The sequence below is a fragment of the Uloborus diversus genome, chromosome 8 (genome assembly GCF_026930045.1).
Source record: "Uloborus diversus isolate 005 chromosome 8, Udiv.v.3.1, whole genome shotgun sequence".
NCBI classification, from domain to species: domain Eukaryota; kingdom Metazoa; phylum Arthropoda; class Arachnida; order Araneae; family Uloboridae; genus Uloborus; species Uloborus diversus.
In genome coordinates, this window is record NC_072738.1 from 26,496,722 (window position 1) to 26,508,784 (window position 12,063).

At 34.4% G+C, this 12,063-nt stretch overlaps 1 protein-coding gene across 1 annotated transcript in view; it reads right to left on the minus strand.

Annotated features, from left to right (window-relative positions):
• The window catches only part of LOC129227981 (E3 ubiquitin-protein ligase RNF115-like), a 35,230-nt gene that overhangs the window by 17,440 nt on the left and 5,727 nt on the right, over positions 1–12,063 (minus strand). Inside the window, exons 2-4 of the mRNA XM_054862607.1 lie at positions 9,301–9,374; positions 6,850–6,937; positions 1,994–2,097 (exon numbers count right to left, since the gene is read on the minus strand). Of these exons, the coding sequence (XP_054718582.1) occupies positions 1,994–2,097; positions 6,850–6,937; positions 9,301–9,374 (266 nt within the window). The remainder of the gene's footprint in view (positions 1–1,993; positions 2,098–6,849; positions 6,938–9,300; positions 9,375–12,063) is intronic.

A 12,063-nucleotide genomic window follows, 5' to 3' on the forward strand; every position in this document is an offset into this window, starting at 1 on the left:
ATCTTGGGGCATGGCACCACAATGCACTAAAAAAAATACTCTGAGTAATATGCAGCTTGACAGTTTGGAATCCTAGTGCTGTCCCCGAAATCATCTCAGGCATAACAGTTAAAAGGTGAATACAGTTGGACCTCCATATATCCAAGTAGCAAATTGCCGGAAAAAAATTTGATATGTAGAAAATTCAATATATAGAAACAATCTTATTTTATCCTAAAAATCTCCTGAAACATTAAAATTAAAGCTAATTTTCATGAATGAAACCTAGTTTCTAATTTATACAAGTATTAAATGAAAGTTAATAATTAAAAAAATAACAGAAATTTCATTTTTGCGCCTTCATACATCTTTATTTTTCGGCAATTCAACTTGATCCGCAACATTAGGGGATTTTTGTTTTGAGAATGTAATCGAGAGAAAAGTAAAAAATCAATCTACTTAACTTGAATGATTTTCACTGAAGCTAAAAAGAATAGGAATGATGATCAACAGGTAATAGGGATAACTTGAAACTGATTTTACTGCATTACTGGTTGAAACTAAAATATTTGAAATCAGCTTGAGGGAATTTAAGAACTCTAAAACGAAACAAAGACCTATCTACACACCCCTCAACCCCAGATTCCTTATGAGTTTCATAGCAACCTTTAGTGAACATAATTTTCTTCCCTAACCTTTATTTCTCAGGAGATAAACAGTATAAAATGGAAAAAAAACCTACTAATGTCTCAAAAATCCGATATATAGAGAGGTTTTCGACATATAGAAACAATTTTTCTATGTAATAAACATAAAAATTTACTGGGATTTCGATATATAGAAAATTTTGATATGTGGAAGTTCGATATAGGGAGGTTCGACTAAGTTGTTTTATCGATTTCTATTATATACCAGAACTAGCAGGAATAAAACTGATCTAAATTAAAAGATTCTGTCAAGTGCTACTAGCACATTAGACGGAAGCAAATACAGCTATATATTTGAGTAGTTTTTAAAAAAAAGCTGTTACCTTTCCCTCTTCCAAATCAATAATAATACCCAAAGCAGTAGCTACTTTGGATGTCTGTAACTACATTATGGCAATTTCTTTTTTCTCAAAAACTTTTATTAAAAACAAAATAACTTTTAATCACTCTTTTTCTGTAGTTGAAAACTACTCTCTGTTGGCTGTGGTACCAGTTTTACTTGCAATTTTTTACGTAATTACTTTTTTTCCCCCCGAGAAATTTGTTATTGTGTTAAGCGAGAGTTTCAAGTATGTAATAACATGCAGATTCATTTAAAACATTTAAAAAGAATCACTGGGAATTGTGAGATTCATTGATTAAAACCCTACAATGCAAATACAAACAAGACACAATATGTATCATTAATGTATTGGAAAGGGTTCAAAGGCGGGCTACAAGGCTAATAAGTGGACTTTCCCACTTAGATCATGATTCCAGGCTTAGAAGGCTAAAAATGTACAGTCTTGAGCAAAGAAGAGACCGAGGGGACATGATTCAGCTGTTTAAATTTATTAAAACGAAAGATGTTACGGGGCTAAAGTTTAGCACTGAAAACAGGACAAGGGGTCATTGTTTTAAGCTATTTAAATCTCAGGCTAACATGGATATTAGGAAAAATTATTATTATAGCAGGGTAGTGCAACCTTGGAACAGTTTACCGGAAGAGGTGGTAACGAGCAAGGGAGTAGACAGTTTTAAGAGGGCCATTGATCTTCACTGGGGATTGTAAATTGACTAGGACCAATCTAGCTGAGCCCAGAGCCTGTTGCTGGTCGTCGCTTTTGTATTTGTATTTGAATGTTAATGACTGACTATTTAAATGAAAGGAAAAATATGAAATCCATTGCAATAAACTTGTACACTGTAAGAAACTAATAACTGGAATTACTCATTTTCTGCAAAATTTTGCCATTTAAATTTTATTTTTAAAAAAACTTTAAAATTAGCTTTTAGAAATTTGTAAAATTTTCGAGCTAAATACTCACTTTATACTAAACAAATGCTCTGCATAAGAAGCTTCAGAATCTTCATCTTCATCAACTCCAATGTTGTTCAATGCCCGGTTAAGTATACCCTGAACTTGAAAAGCCTATGAGTATAGAAACACCAAAAATAATTTTAAACCATTTAGAAAATCAAAAATTATCTGAATCAAAATTTACAAAACTTAAAAAATACTTATAAAAAGTCATTGAAAAAATACTTATAAAACAAAGACTTTGAGCAGGGGAAAAATATTTAAGAATAGTTTGTAAAATGAAAGGATACAGAAAATGTTCAAAACCTAAAATCTCTGCCAAACACCAAATTTACTCTACAATATATGCACTAGGGTACGTCTTATTTTTGAAGATGTTATTTTTTCATGAGGCACCCTCTCATTTCGTTCCTTTGGATGAAAAAAAAAAAAATCACACATCTTAAAAATAAAAATTGAATAAAATTTAAAGGTTGCTACCATTGCTGCAAAATTTTAAATCTGTTTTTTTTTTTCTTTTTTTCATCGATTATTAAAACATTTATTTATGTTATCTTTTTGTTATTAATTTTAATTAGTAATAAATTAGATTGTTACTGACTTTGAAATTATTTCATTTTATTAAATCATGTTAATTAACTGTAGCTACAATCAACTCTCAACCTCTTAACTAACTGTTGGTTAGCAACTCAAAGAAACACAAGTTGTCAGTTAAGAACTGAAAAAGAAAATTAAAAGAGTTCTATTTCAATAATCAAAAACAAAATTATTGGAATCCATCATTAGATTATTTGCTTGACCTTGCTCTTGCTGATGGTACTTTACGCAAGATTTCATTTCCAGGAGAGAAATTATTTCCAACTGAAAGAAAACAAGGAGGACAAGGCAAAATTGGTAACAAATAAATCTCTATTTAAAAAGGCAACAGAACTTGTGTCAAAAGAAGAAATTTTGAAAGAAAGAAAATCATGAAGAATCTGAATCAATTGTAGTGAAAGTATTTTTTTTTTTTTTGAGCAATCACAATTGCTTATTGTTCTCACTTGACTGTTTTTGGAGTCCTATCATTTTATTTTCCCACCACCACCCTCTGCAACATCACCATCGGCTGGTTCCTCACGATGCTGCTCCTATAGCGAAAGCCGTCTCCAGGTTGCATCCATGTCCTACACACACATACACCTACACACACATACACAAACACACATATACACACACGCATACATACAGACACCTACACATACACAGAACTACCCACGCATTCATGCCTGCACACAGACACAAACACATATGCCTATACACACATACCCCCCCCCACACACACATTCATACACACAACTACCCACACACTTATGCCAGCACAGACACAAACACATGCCTACACAAACATACACATACCCCCCTACACAAAAACACACATACCCCCCCCCCCCCCCCCCCCCCCCGACACACAAACATACACGCCTACATACACACACTAGTGATTGCGAAAAACATAATTTGAATTCAAGATGTCAAAATTCAAATTAATTTTTCTTTTCTTTCTTTTAAAGCCACTGATGTAACTGAATGTACTTTAACTGATTCTGAAGAACAAGAATTTACAATAAAGTTTATCTAGATTTGGTCTTTTGTTGTTGAAAAGCATTTTCACTTACAAGAAGGAATTTGTTGCTTCAAGTAATTTTATTTGACATCTATGTGTCATTTCTGAAGAGAGAAACTCCAAATTGGTTTCTTTCTTAAAGAAACCTAAAAGAACAACTCCTCCAAAGAAACACTGAACAGCAGATGTTGTAGAACTAAAACCAAAGGAATCAAAATAGAGGATTTCATTACTAACATTCAGATTTTTTACCATAAAGGTTTTTTCATCAAGTTTTTTTGAAGAGATATTATCAAATAGTTTGCATGATGAGTAGCAATCAGAAAAAGGCTTGTATATTTCACATCACTAGAAACAAAGGGGAAAAAATTACAATATTGGTGAATGTAAAAGACTGAAATTGTAAACCAATGATATGAATGGCATAGTGGAACTTTTGCATGATTTTTGTTTGACATTATTACACAGCATTGCAACCATGAAATGCTTATTATTTTTTGTATATATATAGGAAATAAATATTTGGGTTATGTTTCTACCTTAACAAACCCAATTTCATGTTGATGTCAAATACTGCAATAGAAAAATGGGAATATATTTTTACTCTATTTTTGCACAATGAAGGTAGTTTTAATCGCTGGTAGCAACCTCTAAATTTTGTTAAAATTCTATGAAACTTTTAAGTGGGTATTTTTTCATCAAGAGGAAGCAATTAAAGGGGTGCTCCATAAGAAATTCAAATTTTTTTCAAAAAGTGCATTATAAGACGCACCCTAATATGCACCCATTAAAAATAATTTTGACCCTGATGGCCTGATTGGTAAAGCTAATTGGACTTGTGACCAGAAGGCCCCGGGTTCAATCCTAACCAGCCGAAGATCCACCGTCTTCATTTCAAGGTGAATGGGGGACACTAAATATACTCGTACAAAGTCCTCCAAATGAAGCGATACCTCTGGGGGTGCTGGATCAGGGATTGGCTCGGCTTCTGGACTGGATCAAAAAATCAGAACTATCTTCAGGGTCCCATCCAACTGGTTAAACCACTAATAGTGGTAGTACCCTGGAGTGTGAAGTGTCAATCGAAAATATCTTTTACCACTCCAGAGGAAAACTTTTCATTAATAAAATGTTACCATTTCTAGATAAAAAAAAAGTACTAAAATGACAGCTTTTTCACCATGTATTAAATCATTCTTTTACAACAATTAATCGGAGATGAACTCCAAAAGTCAAAAAAAAAAAAAAATTATGTGCATCAAACATGAGGCAGATAAATACACACTGGCGCATGCCAAGTCTACACTTTTGCTCTGTGAAGGCACAGATGCTGTGGATAAGTGCAATGCCATATAACTGTTAATTAATATGCATATTATACACTAGCCGCCTGCGGCGACCAGCTGGTCCGCCTTTTTACGTCATTCGCCTTTTTATGCCAGGGGTGCCGCCTTCGGCGGCAGCTTAAACAATTTAACGACGACATTAATCAATGTTTTTCTCTATAAATCAGTATTATCATTCGTTTTTTTACGCCAAAGTTGCCGCCTTCGGCGGCTGCTTAAATAAATTTCGTGGCGGTGTCAATCAATCTATATCTATCTATATCATTAATAATTTGAATAAAATATTTTCTAGATTTGTCTCCAGTTTCGTCGTTTGGAATATTTTTAAAGGAGGGGGAGGGGAGACACAAACGACGTACTCTTCATGCAAATTTTGTCGAAAAATAACAAAAAGCACTTCCACTTTTATGTGAAAGCATTGTTTTTTCAAAGTCATGGGGTATGTGGGGGAGGGAGGGGGGCATTGACATCCAATGTGCAAGCAGCCACCTACGGCGGCTTTTTGGCTAACTTGTCATTTACCTTTTTACTTCAAGTTTGCCGCCTTCGGCGGTTGTTTAAATAAATTTGGCAGCAGTATTAATCAATCCATCTCTATCTTTTTTTTTTATGCCATTCACATTTTTACGCCAAGATTGCCGCCTTCGGCGGCTATCTACCTTTACGATCTATCTCTACATTTTCTTATCCATCTCTATTTATTTTGACCTCCTCACCCATTTCCTAATACAAACAAAGAACACTCAAAAAACCGCTTTTTTTTATTTAAGAAGTAGAGCAAAAAAAAAAAAGCTCAAATTCCCCGTAGTGTGCAAAAAGTAGCGTTTGACAAAGATAAAAAAAATCTTGCTGTTTTTATTGAATTAATGCGCACAACTATGAAATGTAACGTAATATAGATACAGCGAAAGGTCCAGCTTGGGGGGGGGATGGAAAAAGAAATAAATGCAATCCCTAAATAAAACAAAAAAAAATGAAAGAAAAAAAGCAAGCGCTGCAGAAAAAACACGTGGTCATCACGTCAGAAAATGTAGAAGTAAGCTAAATAGTAAAAAAAAGATTAACATTGCTTGCGATTAAGATTCCATCGTAAATATCGAATCGAAACCCAAGTAGTGACGTCACCGGCATAAAAAATTGAAGAACGCTTTTTTCGACTGATGCATGAAAGGACATGTGTTCAGCATTAAAAAAATTGTAAAAAAAAAAAACTATTGCGTATTTTTATGAACTTTTTTCTTCTGAAGAGGGCGAAATGTTTTTACTATTACCAACTTAAATTTCAGAAATGAGGCTTTGATACTTCTCGCAGGATGATATTAGAAAAAAATAAAATCCAGAAAAACATGCAAATTAAAGGTTTTTTCAAAAATTCATAAAAAATGCAAAAATTGCTCTATCTTCAAAATTTTTTCATTCATCATATTTAAAATTAAATTTCTGACACTATAGTACCAAAAATATTTGTCTGGCGCGATTGGTTCGGGGTCTGTGAGGTTAAAAGTACTAAAAAGTGTTAAAAATCACATAAAACATTAACTAACTTTTTTTCTAATTAAAATATCAAAAATCTAAGCCCGAGGTGCACAACTTCAGCAAAAACTACACCTGTATACCAAATTTCATCTTTCTAGGCCTTACCGTTTTCCCGGGATGCGCGCCACACACACACACATACACACAAACATCTTATTTTATTATATGTATATATTATACATTGACTAACTTTGAAATAGTTTGATAAATTAATGAAAATAGTTCACCTTTTGCTTTCATGGATACATGATTGAAAGTAAAAGTTATTGTTCTACTAAAAACTGTCTATCCAATATTATTTTTCCCAGATAGTTGTGAGTTTTGTGTGTGTGGACAGACATTTTTTCTTACTTATACATCAAAACAAATACTTACATTTTGTAACATCAGCTCATCAGCTATATGATGATCCCAGTCAGCAGCAGGATTAAATTCATCTTCTTGTTCAGCAATATATTCTTCTCTAAAAAATACATATATACGTTATATATACAGCGTTACTTCATCCCATGAATATATATATATATCGCCACATTGCTTTAGACGCTGATGTGCTAAAAACTGGCTTTTTTATTAGGATTTTTAATTAATTATTTTTGTGCAACAAATTCAAAAATTTATTATCTTAAATTTTTTGGGTAGTTGCCTTTGGTCATTCACAAGATGGAAGTAGACAAGACTATTAAATGCCAAAGTTTCCAAAAACAGAATTAGATGCTTATCTCAAAGCAAACTATAGAAAATTTCACAAAATGTGTCACAAATCATCTTTTTAAAAAAAAATAATTAGTCCTTGAAAAATGAAATTATATCTGCACAACTGCATTTGATCCTCATTGCTTTGGAGGCTTTTCTATGAACTAAAATCAACTATTTCATCAAAAATGCATCTTCCTGCCAACTTCTCATTTATTTTTAAATAATTCAAAAACCTATTTTAACTGAAATTTCCAAAAATGTATGTTTTTGTAAGAAAATAGGTATGAAGTAATTGTTTTAGAATGTGCAAGGTTCTATTAATTTATTTTCTTATGAGAGAAGTAAACACTAACCCCTTCCCCCTGTTTTTTGTACTTCAAAACTTGGTAACAGTAGTAGCTACTAAGTGTTTTAATTCTAATGGCTTAATTCACTGGCCACTTCGAAAATTTTTAGTCCTGACCTTTTATCATAAAAGTGCTGTTTCAACCTTGAAAACTTCAGCTGGTTTATTTTGCTTTAGTGATCATATTTCTAAATGAAATATATGTTTTACATGGTACACCTGGAAAGTCAGGATTTTCAACAAAAAAAAAAAATGTTCAAAAAGTATCATAAGATTTTTCCGAGGAAAAAAAAACAAACATTCAAATTTTGTCTGTTGCGTACATTTAAAATTTTACCTGATGTAACTTTTTTCCATGAAAAAAAAAAAAAAAAAGAAATTCAAGATAGTTTTTTTTTCAAAAAAATAAAGAAAATTCTAAAATTTTTTTAAACTTTTCACAAAAAGGGGACACAAGAAATGAAACCTGGATCAACCATAGTAAACTTGAAAAGAAGCAAGAAAGGCATATTAAGAAATACAAAAAAGACAAAAGCGCATCACCCTACAAAATATATCCAGGACAAACACTAAATATGCAGGCATACAGAAGACGGAAAGGATGGGCAGAGGTCTTAATTTTGCCATATAATGTTTTCGTCGAGGTATCATTCAGAAAGCCTAGGGGTAATATTGATATCAGCAAAAATATATATTGAAAAAAAGTTAATAGTTTTATTGTAATTCATAATACTACTTTTTCTGGATTCAACATTCACGCACCCTGGGAGTGCTATTTATGCCACAGCCAATGAGACTATCACCATGACACCAATGCAAATTTGACTATCTATCACTACATTTCCAGTCTTCATGACAGGATTTTAACTGTGAATTATGGGCTTTTAACATTACGTTACGTAGAAACATATGGGGAAAATAAACCTTAAATTCTAAGATTGCACAAAAGGGGGGCAATGAAAAAATTCCAATATTTGAAATCAGCATCAAAAATCACTTTAAGAGCACTTCAAATGTTTCATGTGCCAAAATCTTTGTTCATTACATTATTAATTCATGTTATAGTCACAATGTGGTTTCCATTTTGCTGCAAAACCTGCAAAATTGAGATAAAACACCAACAAAACTAGTTTTTGACAATTGATAAATTTCTATACTGTAGCATTCAAAATCCATACAAGATGAGCAATGTTCCGTACAATAGGACTTGTAAAAATTTGTACATTGCATGGAAGACTTGCATAAATTTGACAGCAGTAGGGTTTTATTTGCAAGACTGATTTTTTGCTGATAAGTTCATTTAGAGTGATTGAGATTATATTGATTGAAAGGGGTGAGCCAATAATCCCCAAGACTAAAAAATGTAGGTACTGATAAAAGGTATTTTAATTCAAAAAAAAAAGACACATTTTGTAGGAGAAAAAATACTTTTAGTTTCTTTGTAAAAGATGTATGCAACACACTAATCCACAATTTTTATCAATTATTATAAATGCCTATTGATCATCATTTGGGACTAAAAAACAGACTACGACCAGCCTAGCTGGGCCCAGAGTCTGTTGCTGGTCGTTACATTTGTATTTGCATGCACAGTAAAATCCCTCTTATGCGCTATTGTTCACAATAAAGAGGTGTACACAGGACAAGGGTTTAATATCATGTTTCAAAATAAAAGTTTCAAATATCGCCTTATTATAATCATATCAGACAGAATGTTTATTCTTTACAAATGTTGAAGGTTCCAAATTTTTTTTTAAGTAAACAAAATAGAGGATACATACTGGGCTTCATATAGGTCCCGAGAAACTTCTTCAATAAAACCACTTGAGCACTCAGGACATATCAATTCCACAAACTAAATTGGTAGAAATAAATCAAACATTGATTTTTAGAATTTAGTAAAAGATACGAAATAATTTTATTGAAATAATCTTTCAACAAATAAATTCTAGAATTCTCAGTTAAAGCATTACTTGTTGACCAAGCACTGCAGTACATCTTACATGAGATTGAAAAACTGTAAGTTTTGCATTTCTCAATCATACTGAATACTTTACCCTGGTCATGGCAGTGCTTCGCTATCAGAAACCTTAAAGCAGCTTTCAGGCTTAACTAAACAAGAAAATATATTCAGGGGTCTGGCCAGAGGAAATTTGGGTCCATTAACGGACCCTTCACAAAAATACGATCACTCAAAACGGACCCTTCACAAAATTCCGATCAACCAAAACGGACCCTTCACAAAATTCTAATCAACAAAAACGGATCTTTCATAAATCATTTATTGTAAAAGCAAATCTAAAATCCAAACAATGGCTAATTTTTCAAAAGAAATGTCCGCATATTTCTGTGATGCTTAGTGTTTCTTTTATCACAGCAGAATCAAAATAGCCAGCAAGGATGTTGTTATAGATATCTCTGAAAATGTTATTGACCTGCATCTTGATATTGCTACCTCAGCACCTTTCTCCCTCTGCTCTCAATCTAAATAATAACACATGTCAGGGAATTGAACTTGTTATGTTGTTGCTTGTCCCACTTGGCAGACAGAAACATCATACCAAGTCCATGAAGCCGTGCAAAGAAAGTCCCTCCCAAACAGCACAAGGATCGGAATACAGCTGATTCAGGTCACAGCCGATGCAAGAGAAAATAGGGGCGGGAGCAGCCTGAGTCAAATTGCATTTTGGGCACAAGGGGAAAACCTTAATACCAGCCACATGTCGCTGTGCTCAAGTGTGTCCACTTCTCAGTCGGGCTAGGACGGTTTGTTGTTCTCTACTACTTGCCCGAAGTAAAGCAGCGCCAGGGCGGGATGCTTTGTACCATTCATGAATAGGGGGCTGTCTCCAAGAGGAACTGATGCTTTGCTTAACACAAGTTGCAATTTCTGAAAAAGAAAGGCATCCGTTATGGGGAGAGATCTCTCGGCTCCCGTGACGAGCCAGCCCATCAGCAATCTCATTTCCAAATACATCAACATGTGACGGTATCCATTGAAAAGTAATGGTGAGATGTTTACTCAAGTGTTTTAGATGTTGGATTATGTTCAGAGTTGTTTTGTCACCTTGTTTCCACCATTCAGACAGATGCTGAATAGAGCTTCGGCTATCACTCAAGATCCAAATATCAGTACTGACACTCTCTGTGACGCAATAATTCAGAGCCTCCTCAATAGCTAGAAGTTCGGCCCGGAAGACGGAGCAAAAATCGGGGTTTTTAATACAAATCTTAATGCCGTTTCCTTCTCTGATATAAACACCGCTACCGGAGATAGCGCCATCACCCCTGCTACCGTCAGTATATATTTGCAATGCATCACATGGGAATTGGTGAATAACCTCCAAAGGAAGTTATCTAAGATACTCCGGGTGTTGGGAGCTCTTGTTGGTGTACGAGCACAAGTGAGGTTTGAAGAAAACTCCTTCATGTAATGATGGGGCAGCATCCAGACCACAAGTCAGTGAAACATATTCAACTTCATTAAAAAGGAAACCCTCGCTTTCAGCAAAGCTAAGTGGACTCTGTCTCTTAAGGCGTTGATTATTCTTCCAGTTTCGTACATAACTGGAGGTCCTGTTCTGGTCACCATAACTAACAAGCTTAGCAAAGTATTTAGCCAGGAGATATCTGCTTCGGAGTCCTAGAGGTTGCAGGTCAGCCTCATACAGAACAATATCCTTAGGGCAACTATTTCGGAGGCCAGTGATGATTCTTGCAGCAGAGAGCTGAACCCTTTCCAGTTTTTCAAGGTTACTGACAGCGGCAGTCCGATATACCTGAAACCCATATTCCAAAACGGGACGAATGAGCGCAGTAATTTCGAAGTGTCTGAGCATCCGCTCTCCAGGTCCTGCCAGAGATATATTTTAAAATTTTCTGTCTTTGTTTGCCTCTTAGGACCAAGTTATTTATATGTGCATGACTGAGAATTTCCTGATCAAGGATATAACCCAAATATTTCGGGTGCTTTTCGCATTTCAGCCGTTTTCCCAGCAGAAAAACTTCAGGCTCGTAATTATAAAAATGTCTATTTGTGGTAAATATACTTGCAACAGACTTAGAAGGATTGAATATAATTTTGCGCTCTATAGCAAACTTCTCAAGTTCAACGAGAGAAGAGTTGATGTCCTCTTGAGCAGTAGTTAGACTTCCGCTGGTGCTCCAGATAATTATATCATCAGCATACAGTCCTGTACATTTCTTAGTATTATCCCCAATCTCGATTCCGGTTATAAATAAGGAGAACAGGGTGGGGCTGAGTACAGATCCTTGTGGTATACCTTGACTTAGTCTGAATTTGCTTGAAATGATGTCTTTAAATTTCACGCGTATATATCTAGCTCTTAGGAAATCAGCCAGCCAAGGCAGCATCTTCCCACTTATATTGAAAATAGTATGAAGTTTGCAAATAAGCTTGTTCTTCCAGACCCTATCAGAGGCCTTGGATAGATCCAGAAAGGCAGCAATTGTATGATTGGTGGGACTCAAGTTATGAGCATCCCTGATATTCTGGCCAAAAAATAAGACCTGATCCATTGTGC